At 35.0% G+C, this 27,992-nt stretch overlaps 1 protein-coding gene across 4 annotated transcripts; it reads right to left on the reverse strand.

Annotated features, from left to right (window-relative positions):
• Positions 1-812: 812 nt before the first annotated feature.
• On the reverse strand, positions 813-26,843 carry LOC127850897 (uncharacterized). 4 transcript variants are annotated; one of them, XM_052384295.1, is made up of 9 exons: positions 26,646-26,843; positions 21,111-21,284; positions 19,997-20,287; positions 5,278-5,349; positions 4,403-4,674; positions 4,034-4,248; positions 2,930-3,116; positions 2,398-2,595; positions 813-1,390 (listed from the first exon to the last, which is right to left on the reverse strand). In XM_052384295.1, the coding sequence occupies exons 1-9, from the start codon at positions 26,723-26,725 to the stop codon at positions 1,146-1,148; spliced, it is 1,734 nt and encodes a 577-aa protein (XP_052240255.1). In that variant the 5' UTR covers positions 26,726-26,843; the 3' UTR covers positions 813-1,145. The 4 variants fall into 4 exon arrangements, with proteins under 4 accessions (XP_052240255.1, XP_052240256.1, XP_052240257.1 ...); XM_052384296.1 differs by lacking the exon at positions 26,646-26,843 and adding an exon at positions 21,465-22,014; XM_052384297.1 differs by lacking the exon at positions 5,278-5,349.
• Between the last annotated feature and the right edge of the window lie 1,149 nt (positions 26,844-27,992).

The following is a 27,992-nucleotide window of genomic DNA, read 5'->3' on the forward strand; positions in this document are numbered from 1 at the left end:
ATTTTTCTAGTAACCAAGAGCGACGTCAACGTTCATGAAGCGTTTCATTCATAAATATGTGCGTCGGATGTCAAAACCAGCTCCACCAACACATCGGCTCCGTTATGTCCTGAATAAAATACATGTATATTTTCTTGAGTACCAACTGCAACTTACAAATATAAAAAACATTCACGGCAGTATTTTTTTGTGCAGGCCTACTGGTCTTAATGGCAATTATAAACGCATTTAGTTTAAGGTTCATGTAGAGGCTTCAGTTTGAAAAATGTGGAACCCCTAGCATTAAACTCAAATTTGACTAAACGAAGAGTGCCACATTGAAAATGTTTACATATTTGCTTAAAAGGGTGGTTTTCCTTCAAACTGCTACCAATTTTGTGCAGCAAAATCTTATACCATCGACAAAATCAATCAAAATACAAAGCGATTTTAACGCAAAAATAGACATTATTTTCAAAAATCTGAATGAAGTTTATTCAACGTTTTTCGGCGGAAAATTATATAACTAGTTAATAATGTCGACATTGATGAGGGCAAGTTACGCTTAAATAATGAATCTTAATGGAGATTATTAAACAAAGGGAACTAACTCAGCTTTTTCAGTAAAGTAGTCAAAATGGATCGTATGTTTTCTCTTTTTTCATTTATTTAACATACGGAAGATAAACGTGCGCCAACTGCTGTCATAATTTTGTCACTTGCATTCTGCGTAGTTACATTATGTTTACTGTCTGTTGCTAACTGCCGTTGTTAATGACGCTTAGTGGCATATCCGATTATGACTGGTTACAGGAATAATGAACACACAAACATTGGAAAGTCACCAAGCATGTTGCAACAATCATCAAGTATAACCGAAAAGACAACAAGCATGTTCGAATTTTCATGAAGCATATTAGAATTAACATCAGGAATAATGTATATATTCACCATCAATGATGTAATGTTGCCACAATCATAAAGTATAAACGAATAGACAACCGGCATGTTTGGAATTGTCATGAAGCATATTAGAATTAACATCAGTCATAATGTAAATATTCACCACGAATGATTTTTACCGAAAACCGTTCCATATATACCCATGAAAAGGAATATAACACAATTTCCTAATGAGTCATGATGTATTAAACTATCTTGGGAAATTATTCCGCTTGAAATGTCTGGCTATTGATGAGCAGTTCGGAGTAATGTTGCACAACATCTTCAACTTCGCGTGGCACTTCAGCCAGCGTCAACACCAGGGCACATGTGTTAACCCGAAGCGTGTCCCCAAATTCCACATCAATAACTTTATGGAAGCCCACTGCCGGCATTGTCGCTGATCCCGTCAGCCACATCAGCACGTCATTCGGCTGTAGCTTAACCCCGTTGACAGATGCAGTTGATCCTGAAATATAAATAAAATTGCGTTTTGTACAATAATTGTTTCCCAGTTGTGTGTGTGTACATGCGTAAACGAGCGCTTACTTCGTTTTGGAATTAGCTATAATTATATATCAACAACATAGCATAAAACATATAGAATGTCGGCAATATGATTCTTAAACTTGGACGAATTCATTTAATCTATCATAAATGTTTCACACCAAAAGTCCATTATGCTTTATTTAAATCCCTTCATTGTAATGCTGTAGGTAAAATTGACTTCTTTCTACCACATAACAGTTAAAAATTGTTTATTTTGGTGGCCGTTTCTAATTTTGGCGGACATTTTTGGTCTGTAAACAGTATTAGATTGTGTCATTCAATTTAACATAGATATGTAGCAAGTTTAAGCTTTATGTAATAAACATAAGTCCGGCAACGATTATACAAATCCCGACAAATCAATAAGACTGGCTATACTAAATTGTAATGCTGTGCCTCGTATTGTCATACAGTTTAGCAGTATTGCAAAATTTTATAGAAATGACTTAAGCACGTACAGGGCAGAATCCCCTGGTATTTTGCATGTAAAACATTGACACATTAACATACTTAAATAATTATATAAATTAATATGGGTGCTCTATTGCATTTCAAGGCCTGAAATGAATGAAATTATGTGCTATTGCAATGATAACCAATTAATGCAAGCACTCGCGCTTATAATGATACTGTTAGTTGCAACAATATATCTTTTAGTTGCCACAATATACATATATATATATATATATATATATATATATATATATATATATATATATATATATATATATATATATATATATATATATATATATTGCAATACGATTTCTATGCAGAGAAATATATAACAAAACGTTTTGCGCGACAAACCCCCTTGTTAAGATTTTTCGTTGTAAGTTAATATTTGGACACACTGTGTCAGTCATCCCATGTGTTCATAATGTTACATAATACGTATGATCTACGCTGTAAACGTTTATTATCTACCTTTGGTAGCTCGGAGGAACGTCAGAAAACCTTGAGCTGTCTGCTGATCAGTTTCTGCATGATTCCCAGTCCGATATCGGAAATGCAAAAGCAAGCGAACTGCTTCTACAGTCACCGGTTTTGTTCGGCCGCTGAATATGCAGTAGCTATCATCAGGCCTCAAACGCAGCAACTCAAGGACCTGATGAGTCTTCAGTCCTATGAATATATTTAAAAACATTGATCAGTAATGTGTTGAACTTGATACGATTTACTAAATCAAAAAGTTACAAATCAACGAGCTATTTTTCACAGCGGGGAGCACAGCCTCTGGCTGGGACCTCCGGCAAAAGATGGCGCTATTCTTCTTTACTACTTAGTAATTTCGCACGAAGAGGAATTTCAATGGATGCAGAAGGGTCAAATGTGGGAAGGATAAAGTAAAAGGTTAAGCAGTTTTTTCAAAATAGGTGAAAGTGTCATTGTTTGTATGACTTATTTTAAAGAGTTCGGCATTAATTCAATTAGCAGTAGGCTGAAAGACATATCTTACCATCGACAAACTGGTCAAGCTCAACCCGACTGCTCTCAACCAGGTTATTGACTAGGGCACCAACCAGGGCTGGTATGAAGCTCTTGTTGAAGCTGGTGGATGGGATTAGAAACCCAGCAGTACAAGCTTCATCAAACATCTGTTGGAAGAGTGTTTGTGCTGCAGCGTCACTATCGGCCTCCTTCATCTGAAAGTTCATACGATCGACATTACACAGTGCTTCCATTCTTTACTTACATTATTGTAACTACACATGGACGTTTTCAACTAAACAATTACAACCGTGCCACCCGGAAGCGCAGCGGTAAATACATCCAAAACTAGAACATGGACACTCCTGCTCAAACCGACCAAATAGAACAGAAATGAGACAAATTCACAAACAGAATAATGCTTGGCAGTTAACCTCCAAACAATTAAATCTTCGGAAGGAGACCTATGTCCGGTTTCGAGCCTATCCTTGACCGTTCTGATAGCATAGGCGGCCCTGCAGTGGGAGCCACACTACCATATCCTGACTGTTATAAGGCATGCAGTTATATAACTATTTACTATATCGTCACAATTTCAGACATCCTTCTGCAACCATGACATGCAAAGTAGCATAACAAATATACAACCGTATACACAAGAAAGCAAAAAAGACACAACCGATCAAGAAAACTAACAAACAAATAGGCAAGAAAAATTGACACAAGTGTCCAAACCAAGGTGTCTATAGGATGGGACATTAACCCTTTTTATGCTGAATTATCAATTTGATTGCATGAACATGACTTTAATAAAATTTATGAATACTTTATGATGTACATCTTAAAGCAGAATGACAACTCTCATCAGACTCTTCATTTATTTTGAAGATAATTATGTAGAAACGTAAGGAATAAAGAGCGCTCGACTATTGTCAGTGCTTGATAGTATTATATGTGTCAACAAGGGGACTTAATTCTGTCCAAAATGCCATCTGGTCTTAAGTATCTATTAAATTGTGATAATTATGGTAACAAGTAGGTATGAAAGCTGTATGTTGATGAGAACGAAAATATATCAGAGTTTGTAAAACTTTAATATTTTGTTTAACATTGTGTATATAACAAAACTGACCTGTTCTATCAGCTGAGCAAGGTGCTCTGGCAGATCCCCCTCGCTCACTACACTACGGTCACGGTCCAGGATGTAGTCGGTCACTATATCCGAGAAAATCGGCAGACCGGGACCGTCCTGTAAGACGGACAGTGCTACTAACTGCCCAAGATAGTAGAATGTCCGCTTACGTTGTTCAATGAAATTCTTCTGGAAGGCCAGACGTCCCGGTCGTCCTGAAATATAAAAAAATGCATCAATTGCAAATCATAGCCAAGTTTTTATAGAAATTATACAATGTCATACATTTTCTAGGTTGAACGCATGTTTAAAAAAGACATCTCTAAACGGAAAGGTTTTTCAAACCTAACGGCAGATGTTAACTCTTACCAGTTATAAATGTCGAATGAGACACCTGGTACAGAAAAAGTGTCCAAAATTCTCTTCTCAACCCTCCCAGGTCGATGCCTTGTTCTCCCAGGAAGCGGATGTGCAGGGGGCTGTGTAGGTCCTCCTGTGAAACTCTTATATACTGGAGAGCATCCCGCAGCACAAAATTCCTGCGAACCTCCAGTGTCAGTGGATCTTCATCTGTCTGTCTGATGCATGTCCTCGCTTGCTCGCGCAGCATCTGCGTGAGTTCTTCAGATGTTGTCACAGGTCTGAAAGAAGCAAATGAAAATTAGAACAAATGGGTTCTCTAGATTTTTAAAGTTGGCGTATGCTCATAAAGTATGGGTATATACCTAGATCAGACAGCACCATAGTTCTGATCAGGGGTTAATGTATTCGATTATTTATGGCTTCTGAATAAGTGTTTACTTCTTCTGGTAATAATAGAAAGCATAATTATTATGCAAGTTGCACAATTTATTTGGATATCTGAGTAAGTGCATCATAAGGTATCATTCGTTTTGCCCATGTTTAGGGCTTTATGATTTAAACAATATTTATAACGTGTATCTAAACTTAATTTAATATAAATTAATGCTGCCAAAAATAAACATTGAAATAATATCAATCATTCAGATTTGGTATTGCTTCTGTCGTATTAATGCAGTGCAGTTAAAGATTCTCCTATGAATGTCAAATTCTTGCAGTGCGGCAGCGTCTTTCCTGTATGGTGTTATCTCCACATTCATTTCAATTTGGTTGAGGTTAGGAGGTAGATTGGTCGAAGCTACTGATAGTTTGCCACTCTTCTATATAAATAGGAATTCATGCTAAAATCCCTTTATTTTATTGAACATTTCAACTATAGTTACCCTGAACTTGTTGACGTTCTTATTTCAGGTACCTCAGTGTCTCCATATTCGTCTTCTGGTTGAGAAACATCCCTTAAATGAAAGGAAAAAATAAAACACAGCAAAATACTGTTTTTACTCTATTGGCGATTTCACTGTAGCATAATTGTATTATTTATCTAAAAATACGGTACCAGGTTTTTAAAACAATGGTTACAATGTTATTTCATAGTTAACCCTCACGGATGGTTTGTTAAAGAATTAATGGACAAGATGATGTAAATGTTAATTGATACGGTGCTTTCATATTCTCTATAAGGCTAGTACACACAATAATCCGAAATTGTGAGTATATCTAGATTCTAAATTTAATTCATTTTAACCAGAAATAAACCACTTAATATGCATATGTCTACAAAATTCAAATAACAGAGGACTTCGTTTTCTTAGGGTATTACTTTGCTCTAACAGGTTCAGTTTTAGCGCGACATTAAGCTCGTTTGAAGTGGAGAAAGACACATGCTGCAGTTAGTCATCTGATATCATTTATTGAAAATTAATCCCAATCCGATATCCAAATATAACCGTACGTCCCTCCCGGAGTCTTTCTTTCAATGAAAATCTGATCGTCGTCACCGGAGTATGTTCATACATAGAGAGAAACAGTTGTTCACAAAGCAATCTCGGACACGGGGGACCCCCTTCCTCTTGGGCACGAAATTTCACCCAATGGCCGGAAAAAAGTTAAAAAAAACACATTTTTTTATCGTAAAAAACAACAACAACATTTACCTAGTCACATCTATCAACGTCCTTGTGGAGACCCGGAACTGAACTGTCGGCGTCCCTGCGTCGACAAACCCTGTAGACTGAACAGTCTGGTGCTGTTGTGTTGCCTGTTGTATAGAAATGTATACACTGAGAGTCAAAAGTAAATTGATCAAAATACCCAAGCTTTCTTTAATTAAAACTATCTTTAAGTGAAATTGAACTATGCGTGAGGTGATCCAAAATTAAATGAGGACTACGCCTATATTGTATTATCACTACAAATAAACGTTTTTACAATGGAAATAAACATTTTGCAACGTAATTTAATACTTACAGACTAAGCTTATGATGCAAATTCTACACAGTATTTACACATTATTTGAGACGTATAATAAGCGTTACTAAAGCAACATCAGGACGTCAAGGTGGGGAGCGTCTTTTGATTAGTTTTATATAATATACAATATCGCCTATTTGAAAGCGGATGAAACAACTTAAAAAGTTACATGCGACCTCTATGACGTTACCGACAACATGTGCTAAAATAACAGTCTGAATTCGGCACTACTTGGTAACACAACAAGTTGCCAGGTGTTATTTAGATTGGCTAAAATTTCGCTTTTTTAATGCTAGTCGGTGTGTTGTATGAACTATGCATCAATATACAACATAACACACCTATAGTGTTTGAACCTCATCGAAACTGTACTGTAACATAGCAGCGGGGAATGGATCGCTTCAAACTAATTTTATCAGTATTATTTAAATATCTGGAGTCTGACTCCCAACTATTGGCCTTTTTCTATCATGATGTTTGACAATGTCTAAAATATTATCAATTTATTGTTCAAACTAGTTCGAATAGAATCAGGTTAGTCGGAAAATATTAATTTAATAAGCTGCATTACGGTAGCCTCAGTAGACATGTTAATACAGTGTCATGACGTCGTCCTGCTTTTACGCCCCCCCCCCCCCCCCCGCGTTCCCGTACATTTACCATACCATGTATGTATATTTCAAGATTCATGCATTTTTACATGTCTATCAAGTATAATTAGACCGTAAAATAAGTTACCTGCTGCATTCGAGCGGCTGCATTTGATTGTAGCGGTCTTGACGTTGCCGTCGGCGTGACAGCCGTTGGTTGTTGCTGTTCTGCTGCGTCTGTCGTCTAAAGAAAAATAAGTATATGTTCCGTAGTTACAAAGAGGTTAAATTTTAGATTAACAAGTATCTAGACACGCCTCGTGTTTGCCCATTTTCACCAAGGAATAATTAATCAATTTCCCTTGGAAAATACACATTTAGATCAAATAAAGTCCATGTACACACATGTGTGTGTGTGTGTGTGTGTGTGTGTGTGTGTGTGTGTGTGTGTGTGTGTGTGTGTGTGTGTGTGTGTGTGTGTGTGTGTGTGTGTGTGTGTGTGTGTGTGTGTGTGTGTGTGTGTGTGTGTGTGTGTGTGTGTGTGTGTGTGTGTGTGTGTGTGTGTGTGTGTGTGTGTGTGTGTGTGTGTGTGTGTGTGTGTGTGTGTGTGTGTGTGTGTGTGTGTGTGTGTGTGTGTGTGTGTGTGTGTGTGTGTGTGTGTGTGTGTGTGTGTGCGTCTCAAACTTCAAGATAATTCTTTAAAATAAGGGCCTTGCTACTGGTCACTCATCATTGAAGATTAGGTTTTATAGAATTTAACCAATAGCGCTTAATAATTGTTATCGTGGACATCTCATGAAACTCAAAGTTGAGATGCCATACTCAGGTCTTTAATATGTATTTTAATTTTATGTATTTCGCTTTAATAAGGCAATATTAACATTTAAAAATATATTTAAAGAATTCATATTACATCAGCTCGCAATATTTAACTCCTCGACCAATAATACTTAAAAAAAATCTTTTTAACCATGTGGGTAACAATATATTTGGAATTTCTGTTCAAATTCGTATGTTTTCACAAAGATCTAATTAAAATTATGAATGTATGCAGATTGAACGATTTATAGGAATGGACTATTATTTAAAAAAAAAAGATATTATTTGGTATTGAGCATGGTTTACCTCTGAAGGTTCGTCTACCCGGAGGAAAAAACTGACTCCATCCTCTATTCGGTCTTCGGCTTCAATCGGGGTGGTTGCCACTGGCGAAGACGAAGCGCCCAACGTAGGCGAGGTGTCCATGTCCGGAATGCGGCTGGTGCCCATCGACGGCTCAGTCCTGTCACCTGGCCACATGGTCGCGTTCTGTTGTTTAAAAGAAAAAAGACAATGTGCAGTGCATGTCCATCCTAATATTGATAAAACGGCCGTATGTATGTTATGCTGATAATTATGCTTACCTCTGCCGATATAATGTATGTCTCTGGCAAAACCCATAGACGGGCGAACTCTGCTCCTCGGTTGCTGCTTCTTATCGCACCAAGTGTTGTACTGGCATCCAAAGGCAACAACTTATTGCCCCGTTTCCCCTCTACTAAGTCGAAGGCAATCCCGTTCAGTACAGGGAACAGCTCTGTTGCCTTCCTCTTCAGGTCGTCATACGTTGTGGCCAACGGCAAAATGACAGTGCACTCCGATCGCCTCCCTAAAGTAATTAAAACGTCTAACAATATAACGTCACTTAAACATGATATGCTTCACAAATAAATGCCGCTGAAGAAGACCGAGAGGTCGAAAGCTACGGCGAATTTAATCAAAGAGTTTTAATTTATAAACGGCTAGAAGCGACTTCGTTTTATAATATATATATTATATACATATATTATATATTATTTATTTATATTTATATTTATCAGGTCAGTAGTGTTTATGTCAAACAATGTATGGGGCTATTAGGGATCAGCTATCAAGCCAACAATTTATCTACAAATGGATCAATTTTAACAAACAGACAATTTCATACGAACAAATACGCAAAACAGACAATTTCATATGAAAAAATACTCTTTTTACAGTTCAATGACGTCATCTATAGAACATTTCATAATTTTAGCGGTATTATTTCAATTCAATCACATGTATTGCACAGAAAGTCAAGAACAATGATAATTTTATTTCTCGACCGTTCAAGATTTAAATGCCTCGCAATTATTTTTTTGTAAGTCTCATGTGATATATTTCAAAATGATGGGCAGTAATCTGTAATTCTTTTCTTTATACGCCCTACTCTGGTCAGGCATTTTACATTACATGTGATAACTTAGTTGTATAACATGACGGTTTGCTTTTGTGAAATAAGCTTACCCAAGCCCTTGGCTAAGAGCTTGCCCATGTCAATCCCAGCAGTAGACCTGTAATCTGGTCTGTCAAGGGCCGTAAATCGGACTTTGATTGTTGTTGTCCGCCTTCTGTCGCCAACATCGACCCGGTTTATTATTCCCCTCCTTCGTCGAATGGTTTCTGTCGGGGTGGTTCTCGCGTAGTACGCAAGAGTTGGCAGTCTCGACACCAGCTCCTCGCCGTGTCGTAACGCCGTTACATCGTCTGCAAATGCTGTCGTCTCGGCCATGGCTGCGTTGATATGTCGTCTAAATATGTCCGCTTTAAATAATCGATTATAAAGCATGAAAATCAACTTTCAAACAACATATTTATTTAGAAAATATATTTTTGTTAATTAGACATCACTTAAGTCATTGATATTGTCGTTTTAAATGATAGTACGTGATTAATGTTTTTCATACTCGTTAAATTCATTGGTAAACAAATAACAACCAGCTGAAGTCTGACATAAATTGTACCCGGGTATTTGAAATTATCACATGTCTTATGGTAGATTTGGATATATGGAGCTTTAAGTATATTTAAATTCGCAGAATGATCCATATATGTAAGTAAATAACAGTTAACATATGAACGCGAAGTATGAAGAGGTTGCGTTGTGCGCTTTTACAAAATCAGATTACAATAATGAACATCGAAAACAGAAACGAATCAACATTTACCGGCATTTCTCGGTGTGTTCGGAATCCGGAACTCATCTAAATCCGAATCAACGGAGTTTGCCATCTCGCTTTCCACTGAAGAATTGAAAATTTAAATTGAACGAACATCCGAAGGTTAGCAACTTTGCATATTTTGAGGAACAATAACTCATTTCTTTAACCTCAATTGCATGGATATCATAAGCAGGATCTAGTAGAGATTGAACCAGCAACCTAATTATGGCTTCTGTCGTCACATTGGATACATTTGGATAGTGGCATGTAGTCACATCTTACTCCAACCCCTATAGATCTTAGAAAATGTTCTGTCTGTAACGAGATGAGTTTCATCACAGATCTTGAATTCTATTAAAATTACTCAGAGCAATTTACAACCCGAAAACAAAAGAAAAATGTTAAATTGATGTAACTTATGATATCTGAAAACCAACATTTTCTATTATTACTTTTCGGGGAAACCATTTACCATGCTCTTAAATATCTACTATATGCATCTTTTGGTGATATGAAACGAAACGAAACGATTGAATTAATTGTTAAGTTCTGTTGTCGTGTTATTTTGGGATACTACGATGATTGCTTATATTGGCAAAAATACATCTACTCTGAGCATGAGCATTGATGGCCGAGTGGCCTAGTCTTTTTACTCAAGGACTCCATAGGTCAGTGGTTCGAGACCTGTTGAGGCTTATTTATTATTTTCCTTTTTTAACTTGAATTCTTGTGTTGGTTTTTAACTGGAGATTTTTAGTTTAAAAGTTTAAATTCCTCAATATAAATCATTTCATGTCAAGCTTCAATACATGCCAAAATCTGTTGGACGGACCCTTTAATATGTATTATGTACATGTTTTGTAGAATGATGTGTACTTTACTTGTAAACATGTCAACTGTTAATTCTGATTGTAAAAGAGTTGTAACATTCTTACCAATAATGTACTAACAGTCTGTATTCAGCGTCATATAGTCTAATAAGGCGTATACGAACGAACTTTGCGATCGTTTCATCATACAATGCTTTTTTGTTATACATGTTACCAATAGAAGATAGAAGTATTTAGCACGCGTAGTTTTATCATGATGTCATTTTCCACATGCCTGTCAAGTGGTCTTGTTCAGACTTTTAAAACAATTTTACTTCTAGAGAAAGGCAAGTCAGTCATTCTTTGATATTTTTTGTTCTAAAAAGTACTTTCTGCAATGCATGCTATCTTTTTTGATACGTTAAAAAGTAGTACGATTCCTTTTACCAAAATATGAACCATTCTCTGCACTCATGAACTTCAAATTATTTCACTCTAAATGAGATACTAATAGACTGATCGTAATGACATCGATGGTTTCGAAGAATCTGTATGTCTTACAAGTACACTATACATGACTATACATGACATGCAGCCATCCTTCGTTTATTTTATATATGAGCCGCGTTCAGAGAAAATTGGGCTTAATGCATGTGCGTAAAGTGTCATCCCTGATTAGCCTGTGCAGTCTGCGCTTGTATGATATTTTTAGTTTCAATAAAGTCAATCCTTACAGAAAATCTAATTTAGGCGGACAATGTCGTACCTTATAAGCCTGTGTGGACTGCACATGGTAATCTGGGATAACTTTTTACGCACATGCATTAAGCCCAGTTTTCTCAGAACAAGGCTCATATATTTATTATAACTTTTATGATGAATTATTCCTTAAAAGGCAAAGTCATACGGAAAAACTTTATTTAAACTTTACGGATATAAAATACGGAAAAATCATGGTTATTATAATATATCATTCCTTCACTCAACTGAATAATATATCTTTGAATAGCTGTCAATTTTGTAGTTTTAATTTGAAATGATCTTACAGAGTATATTATATATTACGATTTTGTAGTGACTGTCATGTTTTATTGATAGCAAACACAATGTACCCATATCCGTTTTTTTCATCATTTAAAGTTTAAAGTTTCAATTGGTTGAAAACTATAAGTTGGTTTGTTAACTACTTTTAAAATAAAAATGTTTCCTAAATTGACAATGGGCGTATAAACAACAAATAACGTCATTTTATGCAATTTCTTATACCTTAAGAATTGTCAAACTGTTCAATAAAGATACATGTTTGGCCAATTTCAATAAACAACATCAGTGTGACAATCGCTCCGTGTTGCGAGTAAAAATTGGTTATGCACTTTTTTTATTGTCGAACTTAAACATTATTGGAAAACGATCTAGTATATCAACGGACTATTAATAAAGAAATCTATATTGATAGATCTTAATGTATATTCAAAAACTTAAATTATTGTTTGCGTGATGCGGGTATGAATAAGCCAATCAAACATAATTATTTCGTTAAAATTGGTTACGCACGTAATTTCAATTTCAATCGTAATTGTGAAATGTTTACGGATATAGCCGAGATACATTAATGCATTAAATTGTGTGTGCGTAAACAATTTTTTTGTAAGAATTATAGCTTACCTTCAAACTCTAATCCAAATTCAATGTCGAATATAACAGAAAACAAGATATAACATGTAACGCGTTATTATCACGCAAACTTTCGCCAATAGGTTTCCAATCAGATGGGTGAACAAATGTGTCTTAATTGGTATCGAGAAAATTGTATTGACTAATTGGATAGGACCACTGCATTTATAGTGTCGAATTATGAGCTATAACAACAGCATGTCATGAATGTTCGTGGATAATTATCTGCACCCTTTTTCTTCAGGAGGTCGCGAAGCCCCTTTCCTACCAACAGGCTCCTGTCAACTGTAGATTATTGTAAAAACAACATGCCATCGATTTGTTAGTTGTCACCAAAGCAATAATGGTAACTGTTTAAAATAGTTAATAAATAAATAGATGAATGAATAAATAAATAAAAAGAAGTTTGCTCTATCTGATGATTGGGGATCTTTCATTTTCAAGAATCACGAGAAAACAGTTTTACATGTAATACACGTTTATTCTCAACATAATTTAAAAATGCATACTATGTATTTTAATCTGTATACAAGTATGTGATAAAATACTGCAGAAATCTGCGATTGTCTCCATCAATATCCTTGTACTGAAGACAAGCGACCGAAAACTAACGGGTTACGGACATAAGCCGTCTGGGACATTAGCCCCTTCAAAAGTGTGCACTAGGACGTTAGCCCCCAGGTGTTTTTAAACGTTCATAACTTATTTTAAAGGAAGTTTTTTTATTCCATTTTCATTTCATATGTAAATACATACAATTATTATAAAATGTTGAAGTCTTATATATATTCTTTCCAATATATAGCTTGTACAACACGTATTTTTTTGTGTTTTTTACAATTTCTTTACTGTTTTAATTTTTTGCAATAGTATTATGATCTTGAATAATTGCCCCCCCCCCCCAAATAAAAAAAACACTCTTTGATGCCTTTTTTTAAATAGATTATAAGTAATTACATGTGCTTACACATACAGCCATTAATAAAGGTGTGAATGCATAATGATGTTAAATGCATAATCATTTTTCAACAAACACCAATACAAGACAAGACAGTTTATTTCAATCCAATAAGGCATTTAAGCCCACGAGGACATATATACAATACAAGTATTGGCGAACAGTGCATACAAGAATACAAAAATTTAACAAAAGTTGCAGTTGTATGTTTCCAACATTTGGAGAAGATCGCTTTAAGAACAATATTTCAAAAACATACATGCAAGATATTTATGGAACGTATTCTAATCATTTAGCCAATAATACAAACTATAATACAATACAACTATAATACAATATGTTCTCATCTCATCTTAGAGTTTTATTTTAATTAATAAATTCGGGTAGTAAGGCTGCCTTTATTTACTTTAGTCTTGTAACGATCACTGGATGATATTCTATAATAAAGTAGAAAACATAGAAATTGGCTTTTAAAAATGTAGCATATATTTATCCTAATTTGTTTCGTGCTATCAAATATCATCATATAACCATGATAGCGTGTTGTTTAAAGAAGCCTTTTGAGGCTGTATTCGAAACATACACGACGATTTCACAAACAATGACAAAAGAGTACTCATATACACACATTAACATAAATATGCTATATTACACCACTTTTTCCTGCATTAAAGGTTTCTTTACATCTGCCTCTTCACATGTGCATCTACCGGATATGTTTATAATTTAGTTCGATTTTACTATTACGAAAAACAAGTAAAACAACCAATCGCAGAGAAATCTTTAATTACAAAGAGATAATAAAGTTTAATCATTCAGCTTGTATGAATTAAATATCTATCACAGATGGTATTTTATCATCTATAGAATAACATTAAGAGTGCCATAGATATATATGCCTTACCGAAACCAAAATGTCAGACTTATATCATTGGCAACTGCTATCACTAACATCTGGACTAAACTTAACACTATATATTCACTTGTCGTATATTTGTCTTACCGAAAGACAAATGTTGTGGAAACTAGAGTTATAATGACACGTTATAATACATTAATTGTAAGATCTTAAAATACCTTATGCTTTAACGAGTAAGACATTATGGATGTTTTTGTCATATTTATTCATATGATAGAACGGTTACATGGTATGATATTAGCATAAACATCAGAATCAATTCTGCATTTAACAATTTCAAATTAGGTCACTAAAATACTAGTTGTATAGAGCAAATCTATTATAGCCTTGTAACTATAATAATACAAAGGGGCTTAAGGCAACATGTCATATCTATTTATCGTAATACAAAAAGCATGTACAGCGAGCAATGTGCTCGTATTTCACTAAAATACATTACAGTTGTAAATAGCAAACACTAGCATAGTCTGGTTAGACTTAACACTTAAAACGTCATTAAGGCCTCATATCATACTTTATTTTCCCATATTACAAAATGTATGTAAAAGTAACCAACAAACATGCAAACATAGTTTGCGTATGGTTTCTGTATTATACCAAGGAACATAATCATACATCAGATATATTACTGTTTCTGCAGAAACACATATAAAACACATAGAAAACATGAAATATAAACAATTCAAGTACAAATAAACACATAGAAAGCATGTATTTACAGTATCGCAAGGAACACACATTATACGTAAGTCAGCCATCTGCTATCAATTTGGCAGGGAAGACAATAGATACTTTCAACCTTGGATATTCGGCACCAATAATAAAATAGTAAACTGTAATACCAATTAACCTCATAATGTACTTGAATTAGTTGATGCAACACATATAGTACAGATTATGTAATACTATTGTTTTTTATCCAGTTGCTAAAATCTTTAATAACTTTTTCTTAATTTTTAATCACTCTTAAAATAACACAATTTCACAGTAGAACATGATTATTTATACATATTAATTAAGTGCTCTGTTACTAAAAATCTTATAAAAGATATGTCAATCTGATATTTTTAGCATCTTCTACCTTTTAATTGCATTTTATTTTTAAAAAGATGACATTTAATACCTAAGAAATATTTAAAAATGGGTAGGGGCTAACACACAAAGGGTAAAAAGTCCTATGGGCTAATGGGGCTAGCGTCCTGAGGGGCTTATGTCCTAGGGGCTAATGTCCAAGAGGGCTAATGTCCTACACTCAAGCTAACACGGTTAATATCTATAATTTGAAATCTCGTTTACATACATATTGCTTAACAAAACTAAATCATTTATTCAGAAAACTTTCAAACATCAAAAGCTAGGAGCTATAAAATTCCAGATATCAAAAGTTAATTGAAGACAATATTAAACATTACATTCATAACGTTTACTAATATTCCTGATTCTTCAGATAAAATCAGAATAGATAACACATTTTCAGCATTTTTATTTACATCCATCTGTGAATGTCTACCAGATAAGTAAGTCACACTTTGGATCGTGTTTGTTATCTTTTTTTTTCTCTCTGCAATCTACATCAATTGAGTATACAAATTGGAATTAAACATTCCCATGCAAAAACAACAACTAATTCTTTTAGAAATTATGTTAAGTTAAACCTCAATTAAACGCTACAAAACTTTAATATTCAACATGTATTTACTTTTTACTAAATAAGTACGACAAATTAGTCCTTTGAGGAAACTTCATACTGGTGTTCATATGTATAACAATATACATTAGGTACATCAATCAAACACTAAGTGTATGATAGCTTACAGGTGTGAAAGCGGGAATATGATTGCAAGTTTGTATCCCCTAACCCTCTGGGGGGGGGGGATGACAACTTGTTCAACCACGCAGGGCAAGATAGAGCATGCGGGACGTGGTCATCGAGGGTGGATGACGTTCTTTGAACCTCAGGAAGAACAACTGAGTAGATGAGGAAGCTACTGAAACTTAGAAAACGACGAAGCCAGAGGTGTCCTCTGTTACAACCCATTGACCACTTAGAACTGTTCAGTATACGTCATTATATGTTTAATGCCTGCGAACAAAAGGACACAGCCTGTTCAAACAAGTCAACAGCCAAACCATCCTCTGAATCCAAGGGTCTTATTCTATTAGTTAGTTCTGCCATTTGTTCATGGTCAATGGGTGTTGTAACAGAGGACCACTGTAGCTCATCGTCATTTGCTGAGGCTACAGGAGCTTCCTCATCTACTCCATAGTCTTCCTCTGAGACACTCAGTTGTTCCTCCTGAGGTTCAAAGAACATGTCATCAACCCCTCGATGACCACGTCCTGCATGCTCTATCATGCTCTGCAGATAAAGCTGGGTGGGTGTTCTGCCCCTCTCCTCACTCAGTCTGTGGCAGTTCCATCCGTCACGGAAGCGGTCTAAGGCCCGCTGAATGAGTGGAACATACACCAGGTGTAAGCACCACATGTGTACTTCGGAGCTCAGGTCCAAGCGACCCGTCTCCTCTAGATGTTGGAAGAGCTGGTGGAACACATTGGTACATGCAGAATACATGTCCCTCCAGAGCCGCTCGATCCTCTGGTTTTGGACGCTCTTCCCAGTAATGAAGGATCCACGACCAGGGCCTCGATAGGATATCATGAAGGCTCCAACTCCTGTGTTTTCCAGACCTTTATCCGATCTCACTCTGGAAGGTACACCATACTGCCTAGTACCATTTATGAAGGCTTTCGTCATCGTGGTTGCACGGTTGTTGGTGGATACTTTCAGGAAGACACACAGTCTCGAGTATCCATCAATCCCACCGTGGACGACAAAGCCCCATCTGAAGATAAATAATTGGCTTTGAAATGACAGTAATATGTAATAGCGACATTTGCATGATGCATTATAAATTGCAACATATAAACATGATAGTAATTACATATTAATTCAATAATGATTTATTATATGCCTTTTGCTGCTTCAGCGGAAATGTGTGGCTTAAAATTTTAACCACACATATCTCTCTTTACAGCACCAATAATAATTACTACCTATCTAGGAATTTATACCAGTATATAACATAGCTTTTTGCTATCAGATAAAAGGCGTATAGAAGATGTTTATTTTATATTCTATGTAAAAACAAGGGACAAAATTGTCACAAAACCAGGTTTTCATTGTGAAAAAAAAATCTGATAAAGGGAGAAAACTCAAACTGAACTTTTGAAATGACCAAAAAAAATTAACCCCCTTTGTATTTTTTTTTTTTTAAATCTATTTTTAGTCGTGGCGACCTTGACATTGGAGATATTGACGTGATTCTTTCGTGGGACACACCGTCCCATGATGGTGAACAAATGTGCCAAATGATTTTAAAATCTCACAATGAATGACATAGTTATGGCCAGGACAAGCTCATTTATGGCCATTTTTGATCTTTGAACTCAAAGTGTGACCTTGACCTTGGAGATATCGACGTAATTATTTCGCGCGACACACCGTCCAATGATGGTGAACAAATGTGCCAAATGATTTTAAAATCTGACGATGAACGACATAGTTATGGCTCGGACAAGCTAATTTATGGCCATTTTTGACCTTTGAACTCAAAGTGTGACCTTGACCTTGGAGATATCGACGTAATTATTTCGCGCGACACACCGTCCAATGATGGTGAACAAATGTGCCAAATGATTTTAAAATCTGACAATGAACGACATAGTTATGGCCCGGACAAGCTTATTCCGCCAGCCCGCCAGCCCGCCAGCCAGCCAGCCCGCCCGCATTCGCCAATCTAATAACCAGTTTTTTCCTTCGGAAAACCTGGTTAATAAAATATATTAATTAGGCATGTCAAATCCATAACTAGTTAACCTGTTTTGGTACATGTATTTTATTGTTAACCAATTGTCATCATTCCACGTAAATACCAGAAAAAGTAAAGAAGGATATGCAAATATACCCTGTCTACTTGATTGACTTGAATCCGTATTATCTCATAGATTAAAAAATGTTTGGTACTAATTTTCATTGATTTTGTTGGACACTTACACCATGATTTAAAATTCATTCTTTATTTTATACATTTGGAATCCTAAAAGGATTTAAATTTTGCAATACTCCACATCCAAGAGTTGAACAAGAGCTGTCAGAGGACAGTGCGCTTGACTATTCGAGTGCTTGACAGTATAACGTAAGCCATCATGGAGGAGAGGGGGGGGGGTATAATGAGGGTGTGTGGTAATTTAATAGATGATCTTTCAAAAATAAGGAAAATTTTTTTATTATTTTTATTATTTTTCTTTTAGGGGGGGGATTCTGGGGTGGGGCATGGGGGATGGTTTGGGTGGAGTGCATTGTGGTATGTCAGGTAAGTGTTGTTTTGTCAAAGTATGAATCAAATGTGATCATAAATAAAGAAGTTATGGCAATTTTAGCAAAATGTTCAATTATCTAAGTATAAAAGGCGCCATAATTCTGTCAAGATGCTTGATACAGTTGCCTGCTCTTGTTTATAGATTGGGATCATGTTGGTAAAGAAGTATGCAAAATATGAAAGCAATATGTCAAAGGACATAGAAAATATTTGAGGTGGTACGCAAATTATTGATCAATCTAAGTATAAAAGGGGCAATAATTCTGTCAAAATGCTTGATACAGTTGTCTGCTCTTGTTTATAGATTGGGGTCATGTTGGTAAAGAAGTATGCAAAATATAAAAGCAATATGTTAAAGGACATAGGAAATATTTGGAGTAGTACGCAAACTTTAACATTTGATGCATATTCTAAGTGGAAAAGGGGCCATAATTATGACAAAATGCTTGATAGATTTGTCTGCTATTGTTTATAGGTTGAGGGTCATGTTGGTAAAGAAGTATGCAAAATATTAAAGCAATATGTGAAGGGAGAATGAAAATATTTGAGGTTGTTCGAAAACTTTAACATTTGCAAGCGGACGCAGACGCTGACGCTCACGCCGACGCCGGGGTGAGTAGGATAGCTCCACTATATATATTTCATATATAATAGTCGAGCTAAAAATGAAGGTTTTGATGCTTCCAAGCCTGCTTTGTTGGAAGTTTGGAGAACAAAACTTGAGAATATTACTCTTAATTTTTCCTTAACAATAACCTTGCAATACTCAATATTTCTAATGGAGGACTGACTTTTTTTTAGCTGAAATAAGGCCCCATTCCCCCAGCAAAATATATATTTTTTCCCCATATTAAATACAAAATTCTCCCTTCACTTAAGCAAATTGATTGCCATAGACTCCAACTTGTCAAGATGTAGAACACAGTGTTAAAACTAAATAAAATTGTAATACCTGTATAAGGTGTTTCATATAAGCAGATTGTGGCTAAGTGGTAAACAAATACTCTAATAATATTACGTTCTATGATCTATGCCTCATTTAACCCTTTATCACTTAGATATGTATTTAGACGCATTTGTAGTCTCTTAGAAAGTTACATATAATTAAATCTCTTTTTAAATGTATTCAAGTTTTAAAGGTTTCATTTCCAACCCTGAGATACTGATGAGCAGCAAACAGCATAAAACCTGAACAGACTGCGAGTTACTCGAAGGCTGTTTTGGTTTTATGCTGTTTGCACAAAGTGATTTTCTTTTTTCTTCTGAGTGGGAAATGGTTATTAAACGTTAGCTGTTTTAACCTGATTAACTTGTGGTTTCCATCAATATGCCACAATGAATTTGGTGCTGCAACCTTGTAGACCCGTCGTCTTATGGAATGACACCATCTCAAAGCCACTGCTGCGGCATCAACTCGTATTAGGCTGTCAGCAACTCTCTGCCTCTGAACTCTATGTCCTCGGCTCTGCAGCAGGCCTTGAACCATTCTCTGACCAAGGGACGGGTTCCCTTGGGTCACTTCTCGAACAAGATCATCTAATGCATTATTTGACAGCACCGAGTATGTCTGCCTCAGCTTTAGACCAAAGGATCTGAAACAAATTCAGCAGGCTTTCAGCTGGTTTTCTCACATGTGTATCATGCAAATTGCATTTGAATAATGATAGACACAATCTTCACTTTAGCATTGTTGAACAACTAGCCCAAATCTTTATGCATTAATAGAACATATTAAAATACCCACTAGCCCGATTATTTGAATCCGGAAATTTTAATAGCCAAAATTACATATCACTAGCCCCGGGCTGTCGGGCTAGGGGTTAGCGTCAAGACTGTAGACATATTTAACTATAACCAAAACTATTAAATTTACTTAAAACTAGTTAAACCATTTCTTTGTAAATAAATCTTGTCTAATGTATCAAAAAAGGTTCGATCTTATCCAAGTTCACCAACCAGACATGCACACAATAATTCATTGATCAATAAAAAGGGTTTAATAAGACCATTAATTATGAAATAAGTGACAAAACATTAGACTCAAACCATGGTTTAATGCACAATCACAAACTGAACTACTCAATCTGTGTCTATATCAGGGGACTCTCTGTTTTTGGGGAACAGTACCTGTACCCTCAAGCAGGTGGAAATTATGCATTATTTATCCAAATAGGGGAATTTAAACCAAAAATATAATGAAACACAAAAGTATGTTTTTAAATCTCTATTTTAAATCTATAATTATATTTTTTTTACCACAAACAACTAACATGATGCAGTGACACAGGTCTTCAGATTATCTGGGAAATTTGTGAAATGAAGGGTGCTTACAGGTAATCATTATAAACTTTCTTAGGTAACAGGAGAAACTTCATGTAAATATTTCGTTCAAATTTCAAATATTATGCACTATACCTAAGCCTTCGCTTGACCGATGAGTCAGACACATGCAGAAGATCTGCCATTTGTCGTCTTGTAAAGCCAGCTTCAATGAAGAATTCCAGCTGTTCTCGAGAAATTACATACACAGGACGACCTCTTGTCCTCTGTTGATTGGCAGAAAAGAACCTGACCGATGGAAACGAGGAACTAAAATCAGATAAAAAACACTTTGAACTATTAATAAGCAATGCTCCTTAATCATATGTCAGCATTCGTTCCCAATTACCTGGAACCGGACCTATTCCAATTATTGCAAATTAAGAACAATCCAAAAAGAACACATAGTTATACGAAAAAGGCTGAATACCAAAAAGACTACAAACATACCACAAAGGCAGAAAAATGGTTTTGGGTTTTGATTTTCTGCCTCTCTGGATCCCAATCATGCCCATTATCTATATTGATACATGTACAAATGTATGAATACTCATGATAATGTAGTGTTTCCTTCTGCAAAAATATTTCCATTGACAGTGAACATTCAGAATAAAAAACAACATGATGTGTTTGTAAAACAATATGTCGCCCATGTAATTGACATTTGACCTTGAACAAAGACCTTGACCTTTCACCACTTAAAATGTGCAGCTCCATGAGATACACATGCACGTCAAACTCAAATATCAAGTGGCAAATATCAATATCGCAAAAGTTATGGCCAATGTTAAAATTTGATGCAAACCAACAAACCAACAGACAGGGCAAAAACAATATGTTCCCCAGTATAGACCGGGAGACATATAAACAGTGTTAAGGCTTTTGGTCAACATTCACAAAATGAGTAACCGCTGCATTGAGCTGGGAATCCTGGAAGAACTATGCAAATAATATGTTGTTGATTAAACATAAAACTTATAACAGTGTCCAAATTATAAATACGAGCAACATCTATTTAATATTGTCGTCGGATGTTTCGGGCCCTAGGTGTTTCCACCATGCATGTTTCCCCCTTAGTCATTTCACTTCAAACTTGAAGTGTCATTGCATGGCATGGTTTACCAAGTATCTTTATCTTCTATTTACAATAAGACGTTTACGATAAACTAAACTGTATTTGTTTTAAAAACGTTTTATGTGTCATTTCATGCTTTGTTTTAAATAAACTATACACGAAAATAACAAAATTAACAATAGCAAAGTAAAATAAATGTTGTTTTATTTAAAAAAAAACGATAGCAAAGTGTAATCAAATTTGTTAAATGTATGCGAGTTAGTTTAAAAGTAAGTTTCAAAATAACACGGGTCATACAGATATCTATTATATGCAATGTTTAATAATAAAGAGGAAGTGGTATTTTGCTTTCTTTTTTTTTTATTTGTTTTTCTATTTATTTATACGTATACTGTGTGTATGTACATTTCTGTATACTTATTTAAGAACGCGACCGATTAAATTTTTGGCAATCGATCTATTGTCGACCTTTTAATTGTACATGTAGCTTCATTGGTTGTAACTTAAGAATTGTTACTTAATGTAACTAACTAATGGGGTTGTCTACCCTCGGAACTTCAGTTAAAAACCAAATAAAACGGGGTCATCTGCCAGTCATAATCAATGTATCTATGAAATTTCATATTCCTAGGCCTAAGCATTCTTGAGTTATCATCCGAAAACCATTTTACTATTTTGAGTCACTGTGACCTTGACCTTTGACTTAGTGACCTGAAAATCAATAGGGGTCATCTGCCATTCATGATCAATATACCTATGAAGTTTCATGATCCTAGGCCAAAGCGTTCTTGAGTTATCATCTAGAAACCATCTGGTGGACGGACCGACGGACCAACATGAGCAAAACAATATACCCCCTATTCTTTGAAGGGGGGCATACAAATCTAATAAATTTAAAAAAAACTTTACTTTAACAATTAAATATATAATATAACAAGATACTCAAGAATCTATGCATATAAAACTACGCTAAGAGACAAGATTTCCTATTTGCTGACTGCATTTTAAAAACATGGCGTTGATTGGTCCGAATTCCTTAACTTGCAAAAGCAAGTAGGTCAATCTGTTTTGAGATGAAAAATTTGCACAATGAAAGGCCTTGACATTAAGTTTACTATCTATAACGTAAACAATGTAGAATTTCATGATAGGAATTATATGGAACAAAAAAAGGATAATTACATCCATTAGTACTTAAATTTATTTGCATTTAGAATGATTGTTTTATACTGTTAAACTACCATGAAGGTGTTATATTGTTATTTTCATTATAATTATTATCATTATTATTCTATTGATGTTATTTGTGATAAAAAGAAAGAGGAAGAAAGAAAATAGCCCAATTTATATAAGTAGTGATGGTGAAAACACATACTATTATAAGTGGCATCATCATTACTAGACCCATTGTTCAGCGTATGCTGCAATGGAGTTGTTGTTGGAGTCTTTTAACTTTGTGATCTGTGTTTTTTGATGTTATTATAATATGAAATTATTTATAGTTTTATATAAATTAGAAAAAAAATTCACAGGTGTGTACTTTATTTAAAATAAAAATAATATTAATAGTTTTGGAGTTTTCCAGACCACAAAGTGGTTCAACAATGCCACTTTTTGTTAACAGACATTATATGACTAATGATAAGTATAAATCTGATGTTAAGGTTGTATTAATGCATATAAAGTCATAAATTTACACCGGTTGTATAAATGTATATAAAAAAAATAGACAAACATGGAAAGTTTTTTTAAAACTATATTAAATTATGCAAGTAGAGCCTGGTAAAATAGCTCCCCTTTATAGTATCCCTATTGCTTAAGTGCATTAATTTATAAGGAAAAATGGTAAATATTGTATTTATATTTGTATTTTAGTACATAATTGTATGTGTATTGTAATTTAGTATATATTTATAGAGTGGTATAATGTTGAACACTTGCAGACAGGGAATATAGCGGTAATGCTCCAACATAAGATCCTGTCTGTATGGGACTTAGAGAGAATGGGGCTATGAAGAAGAAACATCCCCCAGAGTGGCGTTAAGACAATATTTAAAAGAAAGTTAATAATAATATTTATATATCCAAAGGTAATGACGTACTTGTCGCCATACAGTCACCTTTATAGGGCCACATAACAATTTGAAAGTAAAACAATGTACATGTACTTTACAGTTAAAAATTAAACAAAACAACTATTTTATACATAAAAAAGGATTATTTACATTATGTACAGTACTATATGCATTTATTTGTAAGTTAAATTCCAGTTACCACCCTGGACTCTAAAAGGGGAAGTTTTGGAAGTGTAGGCAGGAATGAATGGGGGGTTTCCACTTTCCAGCAGGGGTAATACCACTGGGGTGATCTAAGGGAGATAATTTGTATAGGAGAACTATTTTAGGGTGGTTTTGTCCCCTGGACCAGAGGGAGTGCATGGTAAATAGAAACTAATGAGTACAAATGGAAAGAAAAATAAAACAATATGATATTTGAGGTACTGGCATATTTGCGATAAAATATAAAATTGGTAAAAAGACCAAATTATACTTGAATGATGAAAAAAAACACAAAAAGCTCTTATCCCTCCAATATAACTTAAATATAGGGGATAACAAAAGAGAAAATACACATGTAGTACAAAAGTACCTTATTTGCTATATAAAATAGCATTTTAACAAAAATTAAGGAAAATACATAGGTACATTATTGGCTATAATGAACAAGATAGCAATATTAAGAAAATCTACAATAATACCAAGAAGTTGGCATTACCCCGGAGAGGTGTCAAAGTGACACAAATCCAACACAATTACAATAGGATTATGTCAGATTTGTGTAAAGATTACACGGTTTAAAAGAATCAGTCTCATGACTGTATAATTGGGTGGGGATTGTCTGCTCTCCCTCACCCAATGACCTAGATCTTGTCAGTTATCTGACAGTCTATAAGGTATTTGGCGAGGGCAGAGTAGACCGGGCCCCTAGCTGCTCCCTTGGGGTCTAGCACCTTGGAAAGGTTAAAACTAGTCCATGGGAGTGCAATGCAGCTTCGAGGTGGTCCCTCTGCGTCTTATGGTTTTGACAGTGCAGCAGCATGTGGGGCGCAGTGAAAAATTACGGCAATTTAGAACTTTTCTTTTTTTCGTTAATTGTGGTTGACAATCCCATTAAAGTCTTTATGATCTGAACAATTTTTAATATTTCATTATTTTGCAAAGTACTGAGCAAAATAAGATATAATGGTCAGGACAAGATGTTTTTGGGTCAGGACATATGAAATTTTGGTCCCTGGTGCGACCAGACAACTGGCTTCAAAAGTTTATGTCGAGCCCTGAAACGTACGATTAACTGACCATTTATTTACTCAAACCGATAAATATGACAAACTGTCACAAACACAAACAGCTGGCGATCTCTATCAAACTCTTAAAAAAGTTGGTTTACTAAGAATAAATCTATATCAACTTAAACTTATCAAGTACATGTAGTTAATTATTATTTTGTTTAAAAGATCCATGTATGAGTAATTAAACTTTTGTAGACCACACTAGACAATGAAATAAAGCTTGACATGATTTTGATATACATGTATGAGAGTGAAAATGTAATGTAACACTGACCCGATCTTATCCAGAAAATGAACTATAAAAGCGCTAGATGATCCAGAACGATTGATTGGACATCCTGAGTGCATGTGAAAACTGTTCAGACCACCTGAGTGTACTAAAGTATCAAACCATATTATTGATTACAATCTGCGATTTATGTTATAACATTACACACTAAATGTCCAATAGTGTAATTGACATGAAAAACTACAGTAACAAGTATCAAATTTTAAAAAAATGGGGGCGAAATGATCAGGGAGGAAAAACCTTGGGAGCGAAACAAAATGCGAATATACTTTGGCGCAAAACGTCCACAAATCTTTAACATAACAGTTAAGCAACTCCAAATGGAGTTATTGTTCTGCGCTTCGCAACAGTGAAAATAATATCTATGATCACTCATGGGCAAGACTGAACTTTAACTGTACGCAGCTGTTTACCTACTATCAACAAAGCAGGGCTTTGGGGGCAGAAGGCTATAAGCCCCAGATACTAAGGAATTATTTAGGATAAAAAGGGTTATTAGGTGTTGCGTTTTGTGTTAGGTGTTGCATGCTTAGCAACGACGAAAGTATATGCTTTTCCATTCTTTTTTTACGTACTGGTTAAGTTCAATCGTCCCCACTCATGAAATAAAATGATAAGCTACCCTGGTCCATATAAACATACTCCCAGAGCCTTTGATGATTTTTGCTATGGCGGCTTTGGGTTATACAGCTGAAGGTTGATTTATTGCAACTAATGCTACCCAAACCAACAAAAATCCAGACATAGTATCAGCCATAATTAACACTGTTAGCCATATATTTGAAATGATGGTCATCAAAATATTCAGTGACCTATTTATCAGACCTAATCACACACCCATGTGCATTGTCACTTTAAATATGTGCCAACACAATTAATCATATAATCATTAATTCAATTTCTTAAAACAAAACTCACTTCTTATGTTGCTCTATGGATTCAATCATACGGACAATGATGTTAGCAAGTTCTTCCATCCTCGGATGTTCGGTGCACATTCTCCTAACATTTAGCAACAACGAATTAAGGGTAAGGAGAGAGTCGTCCAAAACATTCCTACTTTGATCACCAAGTACAATTCTACCGCATGATAAAATAATTTCTTTAGCTCTCTGAACGAATTCCGCCGCCATTTTCTTCGAATATAGCATTGACTGCGGGGTCAATATTTCTTTTTTCAAATTATTTTACTTAATAAAATCATTAAAGGACAAAAACATATGAACAAACACATGAATAAGCTCATTAAATATCTTTATTCTTCCGTATTGATTTTATTTAAATTTATTGTTAAATATTTAATTATTTTCTGTAAAAAATCTCGGTTTGTAGAGGCAAAAATGATTGGTTGAAAAATGACCCAAACAAACAAATGTAACAGCAGGCATAAAAATATACCAACAGTCATAATTTGTGAACGCTGTGAAAAAATTGTAACCGCAGTGACAAAATAAATATCACCGCAGTGATAAATTTATTACCGCAGTGACAAAAATGTCACCGCGGTAACAATTTTGTCACCGCTGTGATATCTATTTTAAGCTGTTGGCGTATCTGTACTTTTGACCCAAAGGGTACGTCATAGTCCTAGATAGAATGTTGAAGTCTCTTCTGTCTTCTTATTATAGACTAGTACTGAGCACTTCGATGCGTTATAAAGAAACCTCCACCTGTTTGCATATTCATAGCAAATCTTAGGCATCCTCTCCAGTCCATTTTTAGAGTATGATACTAGAACCATATCATCGGCCACAGTAGGCAAAGCCATATTTTTATCATAAATGCACAGGCCATTACCACTCTCTTCAAGTTTCTCTATCAGGCCATTTATTTGTCTCAAATAGTTCCCAATTAATCCTTTGTGGTGATTTTAATAGCCGTACATCTGATATACCAGATTTTGTCACTAACGATGTTGATTCAGATTATTTACCGTTACCCGATGCTTATGATATTGATGTATTTTTACCTAGATTTAAACAAGATAAGTGTGTTAATAACAATGGAAATTTGCTTATTGATATGTGCATACAGTCGGGCTTACGAATCTAAAATGGAAGGGTAGGAAACGATAACGGTATAGGTAATTGTACTTATATTGGAAGCAGAGGCTCTAGTCTCATCGATTGTGTTTTAGTAATGCCGGAATGTATGCATATGTTTAAAACTTTCAATGTAGAAGATCCAAATGTTCTATCGGATCACTGTGTCATACATTTTGAATACGAATGTATTTTGCATAACAATAGTATTCACAGAACAATA

The sequence above is a fragment of the Dreissena polymorpha genome, chromosome 11, assembly GCF_020536995.1.
Source record: "Dreissena polymorpha isolate Duluth1 chromosome 11, UMN_Dpol_1.0, whole genome shotgun sequence".
NCBI classification, from domain to species: Eukaryota; Metazoa; Mollusca; class Bivalvia; order Myida; family Dreissenidae; genus Dreissena; species Dreissena polymorpha.